The 24,158-nt window shown below is 40.0% G+C and overlaps 1 protein-coding gene and 1 non-coding gene across 3 annotated transcripts in view; one reads left to right on the top strand and one right to left on the bottom strand.

Moving 5' to 3' along the window:
* Window positions 1–858: 858 nt before the first annotated feature.
* Window positions 859–24,158, top strand: part of LOC118638293 (zinc finger protein 883-like) — a 29,099-nt gene continuing 5,799 nt past the window's right edge. The window contains exons 1-5 of one of the 2 annotated variants that reach the window (XM_036274004.1): window positions 859–903; window positions 3,555–3,734; window positions 5,889–6,057; window positions 14,853–14,926; window positions 16,248–18,661. In XM_036274004.1, the coding sequence (XP_036129897.1) occupies window positions 3,720–3,734; window positions 5,889–6,057; window positions 14,853–14,926; window positions 16,248–18,116 (2,127 nt within the window). In that variant the 5' untranslated portion in view covers window positions 859–903; window positions 3,555–3,719 and the 3' untranslated portion in view covers window positions 18,117–18,661. Of the gene's footprint in view, window positions 904–3,554; window positions 3,735–5,888; window positions 6,058–14,852; window positions 14,927–16,247; window positions 18,662–24,158 lie in introns of those variants that run through there. The other variant, XM_036274005.1, reaches the window with a different exon arrangement.
* LOC118639728 lies at window positions 10,947–11,053 on the bottom strand. The gene has a single exon (XR_004961280.1). It is a non-coding gene; the product is annotated as a U6 spliceosomal RNA (small nuclear RNA).

Raw genomic sequence — 24,158 nt, 5'->3', positions numbered from 1 at the left:
ATAACCCACTTCGGTCTTCATTTTTAATGATAATGTATAAAATAAGGTGCAGTATCGCCATTTTGTAGAACATTGTCAATTTGTTAAAATGTTGTTTCTTGACAGTTGACAGTTTGGCTCAAATTTACAGAAATTCACTATGGGTTTGAATGTGTCGTAAGTTCAGAGGAAGATGTTAAAATATAATGCATTGAGCAAGGTATTTAACCAAGAGTTAAATATTACTAGTCAGTATATACATCTAAGAGAAATCTGAAAGCTGTATGTGTGGCAAAGATCTTATCTAAACTTGATTCCTTGGAGGGTCCCCATAATATTAATGTTGGAAAGCAATGTAACAAATGTAGGAGTGATGACGTGGGTAACTCAAACGCAGTGAACAGGGAAAGACCATCACCCTTGAGAGTGAAGTGTAGGGAGCCGGGACCTCCCACAGGCGTCAGCCCCTTCCCTCCAGTCCCTGACTGCACAGCCCTGGCCACGTTCCCGGCCCCTCCCCCATCCCCGGGTCCGGAGCTCAGGCTCTGACCCCGCCCATTTATTGCCGGGAGGAGCATGCGCAGTAACTCGCAGTCGCGGAAGCGGCGGTGGAGCCGCGCAGGTCACGCGTCGTTTCTGCCGAGGGTCTTTCTGAGGTGAGGCCGCTTCCTCCGTCCTCTCCCTGCGCGGGGACGGCGGGGGCGCTGCCGCCGGGAGTCCTGGTTGGACCCGCTCCCGAGCCTCTGCCGGCGGGGGTCCGAGTCCACGCGGGACGCTGCGCCGTGGAGGCTCCAGTCCGTCTCCGTGGAAACGGAGCCGCGTCCGCGGTGGTGCCTCCGCCTCCGGCCGTTGGGCGCCGCCTGCCCGCGGTTCTCCTGCTGGAAACGTCCCCTGGCCGCCGGGGCCCCGCGGCTCCCGGTCCGGGTGAGCGACCCCCTGCGCCCCTCCCCCGCCGCACCGCTTTCGGCCCCGAGACCGCACGCACGGCTCCCGGCCTGGGGTCCGCACCCCGCCTTCCCGAGCCCGCTTCCCGCCGCACGAGGGGTGTCGGTGCCCGGACAGCGCGGGCGCCCTGGGGGGGGCTGAGCCGGGAGACGCGGCCCCCGGAGAGGTCCCGCCGCGGGCAGCGCGCTGTGGCGGCGGCGGCTGCGGAGGGGCGGGAGCCGGACGGAGAGCGTGGTCCTGAGGGGAAGAGTTGGGGAGCGAGTGCAGGGGCGGAAAGGGCTTCAGGGGTGACGGGCCGAGGGAGACACAGCGCTGAGAGGCAGCCCGCTGTGGGGACGGGCAGGACGGGCACAGGGCACGGGCCGGGCAGGGGTCTCAGAAAGAGGCGGGGAGCCCCTGACGGCGGGGAGGTTTCCAGAGTGTGCGGGGCAGGTGCAGGGACAGGAATAGAGAAAAGGGGAGAAGGAGCCGGGGACGGGGAGGGGAACAGGAAAGGACAGCAGTGCAGAGAGGGGAACAGGGAGGCAGACAGATCTGCAGACAGAAACACACAGGAGCTGGGAGCCCGGGACTGGATCTGGGTGACTGCTGAGCTGCTGGGGTCTGGGTGAGGAAGTTGGGATATATTGGCTTGTGGTTTATGTGTGTGATATAACGTGAGCTGTATTGTTGATAGGGGCTGCGACTCTTATAATTATTTGCTTCTAATAGCTAACATTGTTCATACAGTGGGGAGAGAGTTGTCTGTGGTCTTAGGTCCCCTTTCATTTCTTGGGATGGCTAGAAGGAGGTGAGCTGTGACAAGAAATGACTGAGTCTGTCTCTAGGTGATGTGTTAGAATATTAGAAGCATGAGGTCTTTTTTTCTTCTCTCACATGGATTTACTTTTTTTTTTTTTTTTTAATTCTCACTCAAGGACATTTTTCTATTTTTTGTTCAGATAGAGTGGTAGGGAGAAAGAGAGAAACATCGATATGAAGGACACATCAAGTGTCTGGGACAAACCGCAACCGAGGTACGTGCCCTTAGCGGGAACTGAACCCAGGTCTCTCTGGACCGCAGGCCAAAGCTCTAACTGCTGAGCCAAACCAGCCAGGGCTGGATTTACTTTTTTAAAATATCTGACATTTAATTCATATTTAGAAAACACCCTGAGATAAATCCTACTGTGTTAACCATCTGCTTTTTGTAAATAGTCATTGCCTTCTGAAATAAGCATTGTTGACATTTCATAACCATCTCTTATCATTTTGGTAAATATATAAGGAGTGTCAACCTTTTTCAAACTTTAGACATAGAAATCACATTTATAAAACAACAATCCAAATTGTTTTTCATTTTAAATATATTGTGTCTAGTTTAGATTCTGAGGCCTGTAGCCTTCCTACTGTTTATCATACGTCAAAACATCCATGAGTACTTCGGAAATAGTATTAGGTTATTTCCGTGTGCACTTGTTAAAGAGGTCAGTGATCTTAACAATCAGAACTTAGTTCTGAGTTCATCTAATGTTCATTAGGTTTTTCCTTCCTTTTATGTGATTTGTTGAATTAGTGACTGTGAGCCACAGAGGAGCTGTCCCCCTCAAGTCCCTCTTGTCCATTCTCTGAAAATACTGAAGGATGGACTGAATTGACCTCAAACTTGGTTCCCTCAGAGCATTTGATCAGCATATTTCAATAGCTAGCTTTTTTCAAAGGTTTTAGCATAAAGATCTTCTATTTTCTGTTATTTCCTGAGAAAAGAGGAAGGAAATCTCCTCGGAACCGTGCGCTTCTAGAAGTTCCTGCCTCAACCCCTCACACTACCCAGAGGTCTCAGATCTTCCCGGTCTGATGTTTGTCACCTAGTGCTACTGAATACTGCTCTGGGGGAGAATCGCAGGCTCCAGGAGGGAACTAGTTCAAGATGCCATATCATGGGTCCTACTGCACACCTGCAGATCTATCACTTAGATCCTAAGAGAACTGGATGCTTCCTAAAGCTAAACTGTTCCCCTCTGGATTCTTTTTAGGTCTCCAGAGAGTTTTTTCTTTTTTTTTTATCCTCATCTGAGGACATTTTTCCATTTTTTGTTCAGACAGAGTGGGAGGGAGAGAGGAAGAGAGACAGAGAAACATCGACGTGAAAGGGACACATCGAGTGGCTGCCACCCACACGACCAACCAGGGCCGGGGACAAACTGCAACCGAGGTACGCGCCCTTAGCGGGAACCGAACCCGGGTCTCTCCGGACCGCAGGCTGACGCTCTAACCACTGAGCAAACCCGGCCAGGGCTCTAGAGAGTTTTAAGAAAAAGACATTAGGTGTGCTTTCCCCCATAGATTTGGTCCACTGCTCTTGGTGGGGCCTTCTTGTTTACTGAGGTGCTACTGGTGCTTGCAAGGGGAGCCCCGGAATTGGTAGGAGGGCTCCAGGATGCATTTGTGAGGTGGAGAGCGGTTTTGTTAAGGGATGGTAAGTAGATACTCCATTAAGTTTGGGGGTTCAGGAGAGGAGCGCATGTTCTCATTGCTGTAGGAGTTTGTGGATGTCTTTGGAAGGAGAGAGTACAGAAGACAGAAAAAAATGCTGTCAGAGCTTGGTCTCTGTGTAGGAGCTCATTGTTCTGACTCTCTCCTGTGACAAGGGACAGGAGAGGGTGGCCTTTTCAGCATTTCCAGGTTCTTCTGACTGTGACTGTGGTGTGAGCTGATTAAGGGCTGTCTGGACAAAGCTGAAGACACAACCTGTGACTCCTCAACATATCATCGCCTGAGAAAACAACCCTGCGCAGGAGCAGGACCAGGACAAAATGGCTGCTTCTCAGGTAAAAGATGTGTCGTGTGTCAGAGGCTGTGTCTGCTTTTCCTCTCACATGGGTGGATTTAGAACCTGCAACCTTTATTTCTCTAGTTCTGATGTTCTTGCCTAGTGAGACTGTTTAATTATTTTATTCCCTTTTCCTTATGGTCAAGGTCAGCAGGTTGTATACTTTTCTCTGTCCCAGAGCCGGTTGTGCATTCACTTTCTGCAGGCTCCCCCAGATTAGGAAGCATTTCCACGTTTAATTCATGATTTTCAACTCTGGAAAACATCCCTTTCCTGAAAGATAAACCTGGGAAGGTGCCCATGTCTAACATCCCTATTGGGATAGGGTCAGGGGCTTGGGTGTCAGTGAAGAAGGGAAATGGAAGTTTTAAATAACGTGGTTGCCACATGAGCTCTGTAGATCCAGGTATAAAAATGCATATTTACTGCTCATAATAGCTCAGAAAGTTCTGAAAAGAAGAATAAATAGAAGAGACCTGTTTACTCGATTGACATGAAAGACTTGCTATTTAAATGTACTATTTTCATATAGAACATGAAAGGTTCACATGGATTGACACAAAAATTAATGTTTATTTGTGATCATTTTCACATAATGATGTCTTTATTCATATATTTTTGCCAGCGATGCCAAACAGTGAGGACAAGTCCTTCCCTGTGCCTCAGTCACCTGATATTCATGCTCCATTCCATTTGATACTCAGTTGGGGGTGGTGTTTTGTGCACTACAAAGCTAATAGTTTCCCTTTTTCAGTAACAAGGGTCTAGTAGGGATTTAATGGGAGATGTGCAAAAACCATCACACTTCATCTGGAAACTCCCCTCCTCCCCTCTTTTACTTTCTGTTTCCTTTGGAAAATGAAGCCCCTACTTTTATTTCCTATAGATCATTGGCTTTTGACTTGCGCGCTTTAACCAATCAGGCCTTGTTCTTGTAAATGTTCATTATATTCTACACTCTACATTATCACTTTTTGTATTTTCTAGAAGGTTTACAAGAATCATACTAATAATGTAAGTTCAATTCATTTAAATATCCACAATATAGCTGTCCACTAATGATACACAAAAATTAAAAAAAAAAACGGCCAAGAATCAACAGGTCTAACTTCATTTCTGTCATTATGTGAGTTCTCCTTATTGTGTTTATAAAACATAGAGGGTATCATTCACTTATAAATTCATGAGATTTATAGAATCGCAAAATAATCTTGATTTTGTAGTTCTCGTGTGTTTTTCTGTGTACATAAAATATTAACATTATTTGAGTTACTTTTTCTACTTGCTAAAGATGTGTTTTTTGTTCTCAGTTACAGAAACTGCTTTGAATATTGATGCGGTTTCTTTGTGTGTATTGGCTTGCTTTTTTTTCTTTTTTGAAAAATTGTAGATCAAGTTTGGAGTAAATTTCAAGGTTTACCTTTTACTGTATGTCTCATAAAATATATTCATCTCAGAGGCAGAGTAATCTTGTTCTACGACTCTTCATAGTAAATTTTCAAATAGAATTATGGTTCCTATGTGTCCTATTTCATGAGAACTGTAAATTTCATAAAAATTCTTTAGTTCAAAGTTATGTATGAATTTTTTCCTTTGTTTTCTTTTTCTGTGCTATCCAGAAGGATAGCACATGGACTAGAGTCATTGGCACCATTAATAAAAACCAAGTTGGTTCAACATGTGGAATCAGACTCTGCATTTTTACAAGTCTGTAGTTCATTGTTGTCCTTGTTGAAATTGAAGAACTTACACTTCCAACTCACCATGAGTTTTCCTGCTGAGAAATACACATGACAGATTCTTAGTGATAAATACAGCACTAAAAAAAATCCATGTACTTGTGTTGATACCTTAATTTTATTTATTTGTTTTTTGTTTTTTGTTTTTTTCTTTGCTACCTTAATTTTAGAGTTTATATTCCTGAAAAGTAACGTCTCTGCAGTGCATTTGTGGACATGTCATCCTGACTTCTCAGTGTTAGAAAATTCTAGTAATATGATTCTGACCCAGTAATGGTTACTGGGTCAGAATCATCTTACTATAATCGAGGATACTCACCTAGGTCAAAACCACTTTTGCTAACACTGTTTTTATGTTGGGTGACATTATAAACTCCTCTGTGTCCCCTTGGTGAAAGCGTCTTTCCTTTCAGGGCCCGCTGACCTTCAGGGATGTGGCCGTAGACTTCTCTCAGGAGGAGTGGGAATGCCTGGACCCCGCTCAGCGGACATTGTACCTGGATGTGATGTTGGAGAACTACAGAAACCTGGTCTCCCTGGGTGAGGATGACTTCCTTCCAGGGTTCCTCCTCCAGCCGCTGGGTTTGTTTCCTTTATTACTTTAATATCTTTTGGAGTATTCTGCTTTGTATGGTAGACTGTCAGAGTCTTGCTCTCAAGGTATAAATTGGGGGTTTTCTGGTGTGGAAAAGAAAGGCTTTGTGATGTATGTGAACAGGAACTCGGTGTCTGAAACTTTACATGTTGTTTAGAATAATTGACACGGAATTAGGAAACAGTATTTTAGATTATTTTCTGGACTATTCCAATATGCTATCATGTCTTCTCCCCTGAACACAAACTTGTCTGGAAATAGGAGAATCTCTGTGAGAACTCAAGTTTCATTTTCTAATAACTAGGTCTTGCTTACTGTAAGCCAGTCCTGGTCATCTTTTTGCAGCAAATGAAGGAGCACTTGGGCCATGGCCGGGTTACTGTCAGAGTGTCATCCTGATACACCCAGGTTGCCGGTTTGATTCCTGGCCAGGGCACATTCAGGGAGCAACCAATGATTTCATAGATAAGTCATACATCAAATGGATGTGTTCTCTCTCTCTCTCTTTCTCTCTCTCTCTCTATCTCACATCAATAAATCAAAATATAAAAACTGTATTAAAAAACAAACTGAAAGAACACTTGGATGTGAAGAGAAACAAGATGATATCTGTTCACTCAGGAAGGTGGGAATGAGGAAACAGGTGATGAGAGGTCCAGAGGTCACAAAGGAAACCAGACCTTCAGTATGGTTGGGAAGCTGTGCTTCAGTGGAAGCCTTTTGAGAGCCCAGGTTCATGTCTGTTGTTGTTGGTAAGAAGTGAATTATAGAATAATCGCACTTCATATCTAGGAAAAGGGTTTAGTTCCTCAATTTAAGTTTACTTCAGGCAAAATCGATGAGGTTTTTCATTTGCTTTTCTCAATGTATCTCTTAATTATGGTATACTTAATCTGAAATGTTTAGTTTAATTTTTTATATTGATTTAAGAGATGGAGAAAGACACAGAGAAATATCAGTTTGTTGTTCCATTTATTCATGCATTTATTGGTTGATTCTTGTGTGTGCAACTGACAACCTTGGCAACCTTGGCACATCTGACCACTGGTCGAACCAACGAAGCCACCCAGCCAGGGCTGAAATGTTTATTAAAGACATTGGCCATTCTCTGCACTTTTTACAAATCGTTTGTGGTTTGTTTTTTGTTGTTGTTTTTTTCATAAATAAGGGTGGGGTTTTTTTTAGTTGTTGTTGTATTATTTGTTTTCACTTTAGGGTGGATCATACCCTATACATTTTGTAAGAATAGCAGAGATATATTAATCATGAAAAATTTTCTCATGTCATATAAATGCTTTTACTAATTGATTTTTATTAGAGAGAAACATTGATTTTTGTTTTTTCACTTGTTTATGCATTTATAGCTTGAATTTATAGGTGCACTGACCAGGGCTTAACCTGCAAACATTTTCATATCATACCATACTCTAACCAACAGCTACCAGACCAGGGCTAATAAATACTTATTTAATAAAATTACACTTTACAGCTAGTTTTGAATGATTTTAATTCATTTCCTGTGAATTTTTCGTGCCATATTACATACTTCGTGATGTAAAATGTTTGCTGTTCATGGAGGCACACTCCCAGTTAGAATTTATAGTGATATAGAAGGATTCTTTTTTTAAAAATCTTCACCTGTGGATATTTTTTCTGTTTATCATCACATAGAGAGTGGGAGGGAGGGAGAAAGAGAAACATTGATGTGAGAGAGACATATCTACTGGTTGCCTCCCTCACGACCCCAACCATGGCCGGGGACGAACCACAACCGAGGTACGTGCCCTTGACCAAGATTGAACCTGTGACTCATTGGTCCACAGGCCAATGCTCTAAACACTGAGCCAAACCAGTCAGGGGTAGAGGGATTCTTTTCCAATAGTACATATATGTAGTATTCAGACTTTTGGGGAGAAATGTTCTGTTCTTGTCCTGTAATTTCCTTTTTTTTCCCTCACTCAATATTATTCTGTACTATTTTCAACTGTACAGAACAGCAGTTTGACAATCATGCTTAGCAACGTGTTCCCCCTGATATTTCAGGTAACCTAGCTGGCACCGTACACAGTTATTACAATATTATTTACTTTATTTCCTATGCTATACCTTACATCCCAATGACTGTTTTGTAAATGCCGATCTACACTACTCAATCCTTCACTGTTTTTTTTTTTCTTTAATTTTTTTTCCTTTATTGATTTTAGAGAGAAAGGAAGGGAGAGGGAGAAAGAGATAGAAATATTGATAAGAGAGAACATCAATTGGCCGCCTCCTGTATGCCCCTCACTGGGGATCAGGCCCACAACCTGGGCATGTGTCCTGACCGGGAATCCAATCAGTGACCTCTTGGTGCATGGGTCGATGCTTGACCACTGAACCACACCAGCCGGACAATTCCTTCACTGTTTTCACCCAGTCCTTCATCCCCCTCACCTCTAGCAACTATAAGACTCTTCTATGTCTATGAGTTTGTTTCCATTTTATTTGTTCATTTATATTGTTCTGTAGATTCCATATGTAAGTGAAATCATACGGTATATCTCTTTGTGATTGAGTTATTTCACTTAGCATAATACATTCTAGCTGCATCCATGCTGTCATAACTGACAAAATTTTGATTTTTTATAGCCATTATTGTTCAAATTTTTTATATATGTTTTTCTTTTTTAAAAAAAAAGAACCCCAATATTTTATTGATTTTTAAAGAGAGGGGAGGTGGGGGGGGGAGAGAAACATTGATGTGAGAATGCAACATCTATCAGCTGCCTCCTTTGTGTTGCCTACCTGGGAATATTCCCTTGGTCAGGAATGGAATCCAAAACCTTCTGATGCATAGGACGATGCCCAATCAGCTGAACCACATGGGCCAAGGCTTTTTTTCTTAAAAAATTTTTTTTTCTTTACTGATTTGAGAGAGAGAGAGAGAGAAACATCGATGAGAGAGGACATCGATTAGCTGCTTCCTGCATGCCCCCACTGGGGATCGGGCCCACAACCTGGGCATGGGCCCTGACCGGGAATTCAACCAGCAACCTCTTGGTGCATGGGTCGATGCTCAACCACTGAGCCGCACAAGGAGGGCATCTGTCATTTCTTTTTAAATAGGTTTTTATTTTTGTTCTCTCTTCTTTTGGCACCAACATGATGCAAATGTTGTTACACTTAAAGATTCCCCAGAGGCTCCTTACACTCTCCTCACTTTTTTTTTATTGTTTCATCTTTTTGCTGTTCTGATTGGATGTTTGTTTTATGCTTCCTTATATTCCAAATTGCTGATTTGATTCTCTGCTTCATTTATTCTACTTTATATTCCCTGTAATTTTTTTATTTCAATTAGTGTTTCCTTCATTTCCTACTCATTTGGATTCCCATGTCTTTTTTTATGCTATTGAAGTCACAAAGTTCCTTGAACATCTGTGTAAGCATTGTTTTGACCTCTGTATCTGGTAGTTTGCTTGCTTCCATTCAGTTCCTTTGTGGAGATTTCTCCTTTCTTGCATTTGGGACCTGTTTTTTTTGTTTTGTTTTTTTTTTCCCTTATCATTTGGCTGCATACTTATGTTTGTTTCTGTGTTGTAGTTAGAGCAGCTCCATCTGCTGGACTTGGTAGAGCTGCCTTAGCAGTAGGTGTTCTGTAGGGCCCAGTGGCTCATCCTGCCCAGTCACTTGAGCTGGGTGCTGCAGGGGTGTCCTGGGGCGGGGGGGAAAACATTGACATGAGAGGGACACATCAACTGGTTGCCTCCCGCACAACCCCGACCAGGGCTGGGGATGAACTGTAATGGAAGTACATGCCCTTGACCGGAATCTATCCCATGACTCATTGGTCTGTGGGCCGACCTTCTACTGCTGAGCCAAACCAGCAAGGGCAGAATTTATATTCTCCTTATGTGAGATAAAAACCTTGTATAATTGAAGGTAGTTTTTTAAAGTTTTATAAATCTTATCTCATTTTTTAAAATGTTTTTATTGATTGTTTAGAGAGAGAGTAAGGTAGGGAAAGAAAAGGAAACATCAACGTGACAGAGAAACATCAATCCGCTGCATCCTCCATGCCTTCTACTTGGGATAAAACCCCCAACTTGAGCTAGTGCCCAGATCGAGCATCAAACTGGTGACCTTTTCGTGCATGGGATGTCGTTCAACCAACTGAGCCACACTGGCTAAGGCTCTCTCTTTTGGATTATATTTATTATTTTCGATTTTGGTAAGAAACATGTGACTAGCCCTATCTGGTGTAGCTCTGTTGATTGGAATGTTGTCCTGTAGAATGAAAGGTTGCCGATTTGAACGCAGAAAGCATTGGATGGATGTTTCTCTTTCTCTCAAAATCAATAAATATATTATGAAACACAAACATTAAAAATTTACCATTTTAAGCATCTGTAACTGTACACTCCTGTCGTATTAAATATACTCACTTTGTTGTGCATCCGATCTCTCGAAACTTCCATCTTGTAGAAATGTCTGAATATACATTAAACAACCACTTCCTCATTTTATTTCAAACCAAGGTCCCCAGCTATCTTTTTTTTTTTTCCCCATGAGGTGGACTACATTAGATTACTCACTTAAGTGAAATCCTATAGTATCTTTCTTTGTGACTTGTGGGCTTTATTTAAAATGTCATCAATTTTCTTTTCATGGTATCAGGTCATAAGATCTATTTCTATTTCATAGTGGAGCCATATTCTGTTGTATGTAAATGGTACATTTTCTTCATTCAGCTATGCATGGATATTTGGGTTGCTTCCACCTATTAAATGCTTTTGTGAATGACATTATAATGGACACAGATGTGCAAATGTCTTGTGCAGATCCTCTCGTGAATTTTTTAAATATATACCTGGAAGTAGATGGTTGTATCATAGGGTCAGTATGTATATTTTTTTTCGCGAATTTGCGTGTTATCCTTGCGCAGGGGCTATGCTAATCTTCTTTGTACCGTTCCAATTTTAATATATGTGCTACTGAAGCGAGCATTCTATTTTTAATCTTTTATAAACACCACTTCATTTTTCATATCTTTTTGAATTTGTGTTCTCTTTATAAATCCCCAGATTTACATGGTACTTATTTGTAAATTTTGGAAAATCCTCCATCTAGTTTTTTTAGTGGCTGCACCAATTTATTTTTATTTTTTTGCTTTTACTTTTATTTTTATTTTTTTGCTTTTAGTCTTTATTTTATGCTGAATTTATTCCCGGGCCATAGGTTTTTGTTTTTTCAGTTTCTTCTGGGGTATCTTTTTCTTCTGTGCAACCTCCTCTTCTGGTTTAGGAACAATCTGTTCTTTCTCAGTGAGGATCATCTCAATGTTGCAGGGAGAGCTCATGTATGGGTTAATCTGCCCATGAGCTCTGTAAGTTCTATGGTGCATCTTGGGGCTGGACGTGCTCAATAACCAGAGAATCTACATCTAAACCCTTAAGTTCAGCATTGCTCTCTGCATTTTTAAGCATGTGGAGCAAAAACTCTGCACTCTTTTTGGGCCACTGACCCCGTTCCAGCTCCACTGTTTCGCCTGGGCACACCTACCAATTCCACCATTGTAACGATGGAAAGGCACACATTGCTTCCGTAAAGTGACATCCTTCAGATACTTGGTGGCTTTTCGAGTATGCATACCTTTGATGGCCTGGGCAATTTCCCGAGTGTTCTTAAAGTGAACACGAAGATTTGAACCTCTTGACTTGCATGATTTTGTGGGTTTTTCTGGATCAAGTGCATAGCGAACCATTTTCAGAGGTCATCTCTGGCTACTTTCAGGAAAAGACCAATTTATTTATAATCGTAGTGACAGTCATGAGTTTTCTCATTTCTCTACATCATTGATAATACTTGTTTCTTGATGTATTAATGATTGCCATCTTGTTAGGTTTTTGGTGGTATTTCATTGTGGTGTCAATTTGCATTTCTCTCATGATGAATGAGTTGAACATCATTTCATAGGTCTAGTGGCCATCTTTATGTCCTCTTTGGGAAATGGCTATTCAAATCCTCTGCTCAATTTTGAATCATATTTTTTGTCTTTTTGGTGTTAAGTTGTGTGAGTTCCTTATGTATTTTGGATACTTTTGCAGATGTGTCATTGGTTGATATCTTCCTATATTCGGTAAGGTTTTTTTTTTCCAATGGTTTTCTTTGTTGTGCAAAAGATTTTTTTTTTTTTTTTCCTCACCCGAGGACATTTTTCCATTTTTTGTTCAGGTAGAGTGGGGGGGAGAGAGAGGAACAGAGAGAGAGAGAAACATCGATGTGAAAGGAACACATCAAGTGGCTGCCACCCGCACAACCGACCAGGGCCGGGGACAAACTGCAACCGAGGTACGCGCCCTTAGCGGGAACCGAAACCGGGTCTCTCAGGACCACAGGCCGACGCTCTAACCGCTGAACCAAACTGGCCAGGGCTAAAAAAGCTTATTATTCTGTAGTCTAATTTTTTTTATTTTTTCACTTGTTTTTTATGCATGGAATATATATCCAAAACAGTATTTCTAAGAGTGATGGTAAAGTTTATTGATTTTTCTTTCTTGAAGTGCTTTTATGGTTTGGGGTCTTATATTTTAATTGATAATACATTTTGAGTTTATTTTGGTTCAAGGCATATGAACGTGATCTAGTTTTATTATTATTGCATCGATATGTTCAGTTTTAATTACACCATTTGTTGAAGAATCTGTCTTTACCCATTGTGTATCCTTGTCTCCTTTCTTGTAGATTCGTTAACTGTCAGATACGGTATTTTTGTTGGATAGCTTTTGTTCTTTTATCAGTTCAGTTCTTTTATTTTACTTTATGGTCTTTTTTTCCCCCAAAAGATTTCTGCTTATCAACCCACTGATAATCTTGGAGGAGCTGTTTTTTCCATGAGAAGTGCTTTTCTCTATGCTTTACTATACTAGTCTTGAGTTCATATATTTTTCTATTGTCATTTTTATATTCATTTCCATGTCTTTCCAATTGTCAGAATCTTTTTTTTTTTTTTTATCCTCACCCGAGGACAGTTTTTGATATTTTGTTCAGATAGAGTGGGGGAGAGAGAGAGAGAAACATCAACGTTGAAGGGACACATCAAGTGGGGTTGCCACCCACATGACCCAACCAGGGCCGGGGACACACTGCTACTGAGGTACGTGTCCTTAGCGGGAAGTGAACCTGGGTCTCTCTGGACTGCAGGCCAATGCTCTAACCGCTGAGCAAACCGGCCAGGGCCAATTGTCAGAATCTTAAACTAAATTTTTAAAATAAGCTATCCACTCCTTTTATTTTTTTGGTTAATCATCACCCAAGGATATTTTTTATTATTATTTTTTTGCTAGAGCGGAAAGGAGGGGGGAAGAGAGAGTAAGAGAAAGAGCGCGAGCGTGAGCGATAAACATTGGGAAACAAACCTCCAACTCTTGGATCTACAGGCCGATGTTCTAACCGCTGAGCCAAACTGGTCATTGCTTTTCTCACTATTCTGTTTTTATTTATCAACTTAATGTTCAAAGCGGTCAGTTTGTTAGTGTCTTATGAATCCCTTAGGTTCTCTACATTTTTCCACATTTTTGTTGGCTTCCCTGTAATGAAATTTTTAATTAACTACATACAAGTTTATTGTTTATTCAACTTGGTCAGGTCTTACATCGATGATTCTACTGCATTTTAAAAATTTGGGTATTGTGTTTTTTCATCATCTTCTCATTTGTGTTGTTTTTTAATATACTTTCTTTTTATTTTTATTTTAGTCATATAAAGTTTTTCTAACGTTATATATTTGTCTGTTTTCTACTCTTCTATTTTGAGATGGTTATTTGTACTTCTTTTTTAGGTAACTTATATATTTATTAGCATTAATATAGTGCTAAGTTCAGCAAATTTACTTTGTTTTTCTGATGATACACTTTTCTTTCCCTATGTATGTTTAAATACCCTTTGTTGAGGTTCAACAATCGGGCTTTATGAGCTTACTTTCTATAGGAGAAAACAAATAATAATCATCTATGGTAGAAATTCTAATTTCTGTCAACACTGTTTTCAACATCTGTATTGCTGGCTCTTTTGTGTGTAATTTCCCAGTTTAAAATGTCCTCTGTTTCTTAGAGTCTGTGGTATCTTTTTCTCCTCGATATATGTCTTTATCACTACAGTCTGTGGTGTTTGAACAGTTTTCCATTATTTCTTTGTAGTAGCCACTTAAGTGCATTCACCTTCTACTGCCATTCTTTTTTTTTTAATCATCACCCAAGGATATCTTCATAGAGAGGGAGAAAGGGGAAAACAGAGAGAGAGAGGAAGAGAGAGAGAAACATTGACGTGAGAGAGACACATCAGCTGTTGCTTCCCACAGAATCCCAACCAGGGCTGGGGATTTACCACAACTGAGGTAAGTGCCCTTGAACAGAATCAAACCCGGGATTCATTAGTCTGCGGGCAAACGCTTTAATTACTGAGCCAAACTGGCCAGATGTGTACTGCCATTCTTTTAGCACTCTGTCCTGCACAACAGAAACATGGCCCTCAGCATACTCCATCTCTCCAGTGAAGAAACTGGGAACTAGGAGTCTTTTCATAATCTAGCCATTGTGTGCCAGTGGTTTTGAGAAGGTGTCATTGGGAAGTATAGGGAACTTTTTGTCCCTCTTTGATGTGGAGTTTCGTCATTATACCTATCTTGAGCTTTCTTTGAACTTTTTGCTTGCTTTTAGAACACAAAAATGTAATTTGATCATTAATTTTGGAAAATTTCAAAGTACATTCACTTGAGTGTCAAAACTGAAAATTTATGTTCTTTCAGCCATGTCATCTGAAGACAACCAGGACTTTTTGCGAAAGCCAGGGATACAACATTTATTTCCTGAAATAATACTGGTAAGGTATGGAAGGTGTGGTTTTGATTATGCATACTGAACGAAAGCCTTCAAATTTAAGGAAGAATATGATAAGAAGAAAGGAAGTTAATATAAACAGAACTAATCTGGGACAGTAATTCATATAAAAGGCCTGTTAGCTAAAGACGTAAAAATATACATTTGGGAAAACTCACATTTTAAAGTCAATTATATTTTCAGATCAGTGCGTTTCTCTATGTCAGGATCAAAAACAATTTTTTACCGTTACAGTTCTTGGAAAGTAAATCTAGGGAAAAAACTAGGAACTCAACCTAATTCATAGTGTGAAGAATCATTGGAATTGTTTTAAATGTAGTGTGGCCCAGCCACTGTGGCTCAGTGGATTGAGTGTTGTCCCATGGACTGAGAGATCCAGGTTCAATTCCTAGTCGGGGCACATGACCCGGTTGCAGCCTTGATCCCCAGTGGGGGCCTGCAGGAGGCCGTTAATGGATGTTTCTCTCACATCGATGTTCCTATTTCTCTCTCCCTTTTCCTTTCTCTAAATAATTAATAAAAACATAATTAAATTTTTTAAAAATGTAGGGTGGCATTAAACTTTCAGTCAATTGTTTCTAAAATTTAGAGTTTTATACTGTACCTATAAAATATAAATGTAATCAATTTGGCCCTGGCCAGTTTGGCTCAGCTGTTAGAGCGTCGGCCTGCGGTCCGGAGAGACCCGGGTTCGGTTCTCGCTAAGGGTACGTACTTCGGTTGCAGTTTGTCCCCGGCCCTGGTTGGTCGTGCGGGTGGCAGCCACTCGATGTTTCTCTCTCTTTCTCCTTCCTCTCTCTCCCTCCCACTCTATCTGTACAAAAGATGGGAAAATATCCTCGGGTGAGGATTAAAAAAAAAATGTAATCAATTTGGCAATTTGTACTTTCTTTATGTTTTATTGATTTTTGGAGAGAGAAACATCGATGAGAGTGAAACATTGATCTGAAATATTAATTGGTTGCCTCCTACTTGCACATTCCTTACTGGGGATTAAGTTTGCAATCTGGGCATGTGCCCTGACCAGTAATTGAACCAGAGACCTCTTGGTGCATAGCATAGTGCTCAACCACTGGTCAGACACAATTTGGCAATTTTTTTAACAAGGAGTCATTATTCTTCCTCTGAGAATTAATGGCTTTTGTTTTTGTTTTTCTATGTCTATATTTTTCATAAACTTGGGAGTTTTTTTTGTTGTTTTTTACTACAACCATCATTGTTTAATAAGTATCACAAAATGATTCTTAAGGAACAAGTATAGTATAGCTGGTACTAAAGTTCTTTTTTTCTTCCATGATTACCAGAGTACATCTTATGGATATAGCAGTTATCAGTGGAATGAACATTGGAAAAATCTTAAGCATGAGTCAGATCCTAGTGATAATCAACTTAATCAGCTTCCAGAGAAACATTATAAAAGTGGGAAAGTCTTTGACCAAATATCAAGTCACAATATACTTCAGGTTATTCATATTATGGAGAAGATAAACAAACAAAGTAAATCTGTCAAATCTTTGAAGCATTCTTCAAATTATACTAAACAAGAGAATATTCATACTGGGAAGGAGGCTTACAAATGGAATCCATATGGGACAGTCTTCAATCAAATATTAAGTGTAAGTAGACTGAAAAAAATCTATACTGCAAGAAAATCTCATACAAGTAAAGATAATGGTAAAACATCTCATTGGTATTCAGGTTTTATTCTAAATCAGAGAATTCGTATGGGAGAGAAGACTTACAAATGTAAAGCATGTGGCAAAGTCTTTAAATGGCAATCATGTCTTACTGTACATGAGAAAATTCATACAAGGGCAAAACTGTACAAATGCAGAGAATGTGGAAAATGCTTTAGTCAGTCCTCAAAATATACTCAACATAAGAGAATTCATACTGGAGAGAAATCTTATAAATGTTCAGAATGTGGCAAAGCCTTTAGTTGCCATTCAAAATGTACTGAACATCAGAGAGTTCATACTGGAGAGAAACCATACAAGTGTAGAGAATGTGGCAAAGCTTTTAGCCGGTCCTCAAGCCTTACTGAACATCAGAGAATTCATACTGGAGAGAAGCCATATATATGTATACATTGTGGCAAAGCCTTTAGCCGGTCCTCAACCCTTACTGAACATCAGAGAATTCATACTGGAGAGAAATCTTATAAATGTTCAGAATGTGACAAAGCCTTTAGTTGCCCTTCAAAATTTACTCAACATCAGAGAGTTCATACTGGAGAGAAACCATACAAGTGTAGAGAATGTGGCAAAGCTTTTAGCCGGTCCTCAAGCCTTACTGAACATCAGAGAATTCATACTGGAGAGAAGCCATATAAATGTATACAGTGTGGCAAAGCCTTTAGCCGGTCCTCAATTCTTACTGAACATCAGAAAATTCATACTGGAGAGAAATCTTATAAATGTTCAGAATGCGGCAAAGCCTTTATCTGCCATTCTAATCTTATTAGACATCAGAGAGTTCATACTGGAGAGAAGCCATATAAATGTAGAGAATGTGGTAAAGCCTTCCGTGATTCCTCAAAGCTTATAGTCCATCAAAGAATTCATACTGGAGAGAAGCCATATAAATGTAGAGAATGTGGCAAAGCTTTTAGCCGATCCTCAAACCTTACTGTCCATCATAGAATTCATACTGCAAAAATACCTTACGTATGTATAGAATGTGGCAGAGTCTTTAGACATTTCAAAACCCTTACTAATCATCAGCGTAGTCATACTGAAGATAAGTCTTATAAATGTGGAGAATGTGGCAAAGCCTTCAGGCGGTCTTATAGACTTAAAGACCATCAGAGAATTCATACTGGAGAGAGACCTTATACATGTAGGCATTGTGGCAGAGCCTTCAGCCAGTCCTCACACCTTACTGTCCATCAGAGAATTCATACAGGAGAGAAGCCTTACCAATGTAGAGTGTGTGACAAAACCTTTGGGCGATCCTCAAAACTTACTGACCATCAGACAATTCATACTGGAGAGAAGCCATATAGATGTATAGAATGTGGCAAAGTCTTTAGCCAGTCCTCAGCCCTTTCTCGACATCGGCGTGTTCATACTGGAGAAAAGCCTTATAAATGTAGAAAATGTGGCAAAGCATTCATCAACTCCTCTAAGCTTACTATACATCGAAGAATTCATACTGGAGAGAAGCCTTATTAATGTAGAGTATGTGGCAAAGCCTTTAACCAGTCCTCAAACCTCACTGTCCACCAGAGAATACACACTGGAGAGAGACCTTACAAATGCATAAAATGTGGCAAAACTTTTAGCCAGTTATCTGGTCTTACTTATCATCAGAGTTCATACTGGAGAGAAGTCTTATCAATATGGAAAATATGACAAAGCCTTTAACCAGGCCTCCTGCCTTAATGTGCATTAGAGTTCATACATGGGAGAATTATGTAAGGAGTGTGGTGGTCCTTTCGTGGCACTGGGAACATACTCAACAATACAGAATTCACAATTGGAAGAAGGCTCATGAATATGAATAATACTAAGCCATTCGTGTCTTAATGTTCATGAAAGAATTCATGAGTAATGTTCATGAGAGAGACTCTACAGATGTAGGACTGTGCTAAAGCCTCTCATTGGCAGTGGAATCAAAGACATCAGGTAATTTGTTCTCAACAGAAGCCTAACAAATGTGGAAAATGTGGCAAAGCCTTTATCTGCCCCTCAGAGATTACTAAACATCAAAATTCACACAGGATTACAAACATTACAAATGTACAAAATGTGGCAAAGCTTTCAACCACTCTTCATAACTTACGCGTCATTAGATTATTCATAGTGGAGAAAAACCACACATTTAAGTGATGCAGAAAACTTCCTTGCATTTGTACTTTGCTAAACATCCAATAACTCATCCTTTGAGAAGGCTAAAAATGTGGAAAATGTGGCAAAACTTATATAACGATTGGTGTTTTACATGATACAATTTGTAGTGGAGAGAATCCTTTCATATGTAAACCATGTGGCAAGGCCTTAAATGTAATTTATGTCTTACAGTAAATTAGAAAAGAATATATATTAGAGAGAAACATTACAAATGCAGAGAATATGGCAAAACCTTTATCCAGCACTCAAAACGTATTCAAGTAAAGAGAATTCATACTGGAGAAGATTCATAAATGGGCCTGTCGTTTGTGGCTCAGTTGGTTGGGTGTCATCTGTACACTGAAAGGTTGCCAGTTCAGTTCCCAGTTAGGGCACATACCCCTGTTGCATGCTTAATTCCTGTGGGCGCTTGCAGAAGACAGCTGATCGATGTTTCTCTCTCCCCTTCTCTCTAAAATCGACAAAAACAAACATATCTTTGGCCCTGGCCAGTTTGGCTCAGCAGTTAGAGCATCAGCCTGCAGACCAATGAGTCACAGGTTTGATTTCGGTCAAGGGCATGTACCTCAGTTGTAATTTTACCCTGCCCCTCGTCAGGTTGTATGGGACACAGCCAGTCGATATGGTTCTGTCACATCGATGTTTCTCTCTGTTTCTCTCTCCCACTCTATCTGATGATTAATAGAAAAGTATCCTTGAGTAAGGAATAAAACAAAAACATATCTTTGGGTGAGGATTTTAAAAATATTTTTAAATGGCTTATAAACGTACAGAGTGGCAAAGCCTTTATGCAGTCTGCAACCCTTACTGACCATCAGAGAAGCCATAGTGGAAAAAAGCCTTCTCAATGTGGAATATGAGGTAAAGCCTTTAATTGCCCCTTAAAACTTACTCGATATGAGATCATTCATACTACACAAAAACTGCATAGATGTAGAGAATGTGGAAAGGCTCTAACCTGTGCTGAACATTTCTTCAACATTGAACAATGCGTGCTGGAGAGAAACTGTAAAAATGTGAAAAATGTAACAAAACTTTAACAGTTGCTCACACCTCATTCAACAGAGAATTTATCTTTAAAATGTAACAAAAATATCAAAGTCTTCAAGCCTCACTTTTAGCTTGGTCAACATCTGATAATTCATAATGGAAAGAAGCATAACAAATATAAAAATATGGTAAATGTCCAGCCAGTGTGGCTCAGTGGTTGAACATTGACCCACACACCTAGAGGTTGCCAGTTCAATTCCTAGTCAGGACACATGTCCAGGTGGTGGGCCTGATGCCAAGTGGGGGACATGCAGGAGGCATGTCAGTCGGTGTTCTGTCTCATTGATGTTTTTCTCTCACTTTCTAAAGTCAATAAAGGAAAAATATATATGGCAAAGTCCTACACAGTATGCAAACCTTACTCAACATCACAATGCATTATCAAGTACTTATTTCAACAATCACAGCTTATTTGAAACATGAGAAGTCATAGTAAGAGAAACATTCGAAAGCAATATTGTAGGAAACCATATAGATGAACTTACAGCCTCAGTGTATGCACAGTGGGGCAAAATTCTACATTCATAATAAAGAATGAAAGACTGTCGTTCAAAATACACATACCACAAAAGCCTGAATGATTTATATCTAAAAGTGACTTTAAAAATGTAAAAACGTTAGTATGTAGTTGAAAATAAATTTTAAAATAAAAATTCACAGTGGAAAGTTAGTAATACTGTTTTAGGTATTACTCTAAATCAGAATACTTGCTATAGAGAAACATTCAAACTTTAAAAACTTAGATAATTTTTAGTATGTTTCAAAATATCAAGGGGATGGATGTTTGGATATGTATAATTACTTAGGGTGTATTTTATTTTATATTGACAATATTTGAGGTATTTTGAGAAGGAAATATTAATGTGATTTCACAGATACTAGATGCTTTTTATTCCTGGTATATGTGTAAAATCATAGGGTTGATTTTTGCTGCTTTAAAGATTTGTGAGCTCTTGTTATTGAATTTCACTCATACCCGCTTTCCCATGGAATATTGAGGACATTATAATGCACAGTGTATGAAGAAAATCTAAACAGAGATGCTGTTTGTACTTGACTTAGAACTTTGTTGTATTCACTAAGCATTTCATCTTTCTGTTGCATTAATGTAAGACAGGAACATAATGAATTCTAACTACTTTCCCCAGATAGTCTTTAAAGAAAATATGTCAACTCATTAGAATGCTGTTGTATCTTTATGGTAGTCATGGATAGATAGAATCCTGTTGTATCTTTATTTTATTTTATTTTTTATCCTCACCCGAGGACATTTTTCCATTTTTTGTTCAGGTAGAGTGGGAGGGAGAGAGAGGAACAGAGAGAGAGAAAAACATGGATGTGAAAGGAACACATTGAGTGGCTGCCACCCGCACGACCGACCAGGGCCAGGAACAAACTGCAACCGAGGTACGTGCCCTTAGTGGGAACCAAACCCGGGTCTCTCTGTACCGCAGGCCGATGCTCCAACCGCTGAGCCAAACCGGTCAGGGCTGTTGTATCTTTATAGTAGTCATAGATAGAAGTGAGGAACGTTAGTTGATGTGGTAGGAACAAAAACATGATCAGGGATATGTGAGGAATCATATACAACTCATCCTCAATTGCATAAAGTTACTCTACATGGATGCGAAGATTGTATGTAAAAATATACTATTTGGAAATGCAGTACAATTACGTCATTAGCAGTCCAATTCCCCAGTGGCCTTAAACATTAAGTAATGTAAAAACAATTCTCCATTATTCATATATTTTTCTTTTTATTGTACATACTGGGACTTTATGATAATTACAATAAAGATTACATGAAATTTTTTTAAAGAGTTGAGCTAAGTCCTGGCCAGTTTGGCTCAGCGGTAGAATGTTGCCCACAGACCAATGAGTTGCAGATTCAATTTCAGTTAAGGACACCTACCTCAGTTGCAATTTGATCTGGCCCTAGTCAGGGTCATGTGGGAGGCAACCAGTCAATGTGTCGCTTTCATGTCTCTCTCCCTTTCCCTCCCTTCCACTCTATCTGAAGATAAATAGAAAAATATCCTCAGGTTGGGATTTTAAAAAAATTGAGCTAGCCTGGCCAGTTTGGCTCAGCAGTTAGAGCGTCGGCCTGTGGTCCAGAGAGACCCGGGTTCACTTGATGTGTCCCTTTCATGTCGATGTTTCTCTCTTCCTCTCTCTCCCTCGCCCTCTAATTGAACAAAAAAATGTTCTCAGGTGAGGATAAAGAAAAAAAAGTTGAGCTAAGCTACTTTATTATATTGATGCCATGCCATGTATTTTATTTATCCAGGAGCCTTGAGTTGACGCTGCCCTCTCCGATTCCATGCACTAGTTAACAGCTCCCAGAGTCAGAAGTAAATATACCTTCCTGACATTCCTCTCTGGCAGCCGCTCTGAGCATCAGTCTCCTGTGTATCTCGGGGGTTTCACCATTTATGGTCCTTATATAGGATTTCTTCATATCTTACCAAAATCCTGCTCTTTTTGTTAAACAATTTCAACAATCTCAGTTTAGCTAGAGATCCCCAAAAGACTCTCTGCATGGTTCCTAATAAAGACACATGCCTTATGTGCTGCTACTCTGCCATCATCCTGCCTTGTTTTCCACATGTAGCCCCTGTAGGCCTGCTGTGTACTTCTCTAGGGTCTGTGAATCAGAAACCTGTCAGTATCAATTTCTCTTGTCTTTTGTGTAACTGCTGCTCACCATCCAATACCAGGTACTCTGCCTAACAAATACTAATTTAAAAAGTCCAACTATAATTAGATAATTCTTTTAAACTTGTGAAATTATATTGTTTTCTGCAAATGTCTTTTTTCTGAGCCTGTGTACATTGGTTTGTGTGGTTTGATACACATTGAATGCAATCTGTAAATATACTAGCCTAACGATATAATCTAGGAATAAGGTCTGAGAAAGAAATGTGTGTATGTGCACCCATACTTTCAGAAACAGTAATAATGGATGTAAATATGTAATTTAAAAATGGACTATGAGCCCTGCCCAGTGTGGCTCAGTTTGTTAAGCCTCATCTGTGCACCAAGAGGTTTCTAATTTGATTCCTGGACTGGGCACATACTCAGGTTTGAGATTCAGTTCCTGCTTGGATTGCATAGAGGAGGCAAACGATAGATGTTTCTCTTTGCATTGTCATATGGGCTGAGAGGTCCCAGTTTGATTATTGCTCAGGGCACATGCCTAGGTTTCAGGCTCTATCCCCAATACAGGGCATGCAGTAGGCAGCCGATTGGTATTTCTCTCTCACATCGATGTTTCTATCTCTCCCTTCCTCTCTCTTAAAAAATAAAAATAAAAACCACTTAAAGAAAACAGGTAATGATTTGCTATCTAAAAATCTTACAGATTCATAATGTGAATTGTTTTCTGTAAATTTAATATTTTGCACATTTATATTTTTCAAATCTCATGATGCTTGGTTTGAGAATCTCACATTGCAGTTTTTTATTTTTTGAAATTTTTTTCTTTATTGATTTCAGGGAGAGGGAAGGAGAGATAGGAACATCCATGAAAGAGAACATTGATTGGCCGCCTCCTGGATGCTCCCTACTGGGGATTTGGCCCAAAACCTGAGCGTGTGCTCTGACCAGGAATCAAACCGGAAACCTCTTGGTGGATGGGTTGACACTCAACCACTGAGTCACACCGACTGGGCTTCTTTACTTTCCTGTGTGTTATATAAAAGGACTGTTTGTTTTCCTTGCTCTGTAGATCATAAAATAATGCTTATTACCTGCCCAGGAATTTTAATAATGGCTTTCAAAGAATTTAGTGATAAATAGAAATCAACTGTAAAATGGAGGGAATTTCACAGCACATAAAGTTTAGTTTGGTGTATTTTATTTTCCTGTCAGAGAAAAAGAGTATTAGATGAACATTTTAAAATTATTGATGGTCCAGCCCCGGCCGGATATTGCTCAGCGGTTAGAGCATCAGCCTGCTGTCCACAGAGACCCGGGTTCGGTGTCCGCTAAGGGCATGTACCTTGGCTGGAGGTTGTCCCTGGCCCTCGTTGGGTCGTGCGGTTGGCGGCCACTCGATGTGTTCCTTTCTCGTTGATGTTTCTCTCTCTCCCTCCTGCTCTATCTGAATTTTTTTTAAAAAGGAAAAATGTCCTCCCGTGAGGATAAAAAAAAAAAATTATTATTAATGGTCCAGCCAGTGTGGCTCAGTGGTTGAGCATTGACCTATGCACCAAGAGATCGCCGGTGTCATCTACCTAGAATTTTTCATATCCGCAAATAATAAATACATGTTTTGTTTATTAGTGATGTTTTCAACCTGATGACAATGGTCCT

Source organism: Molossus molossus, unplaced genomic scaffold (assembly GCF_014108415.1).
Source record: "Molossus molossus isolate mMolMol1 unplaced genomic scaffold, mMolMol1.p scaffold_m16_p_21, whole genome shotgun sequence".
Lineage (NCBI taxonomy): Eukaryota > Metazoa > Chordata > Mammalia > Chiroptera > Molossidae > Molossus > Molossus molossus.
Note: the sequence above shows the minus strand (reverse complement) of the source record. Positions and strands in the feature narration are given on the sequence as shown.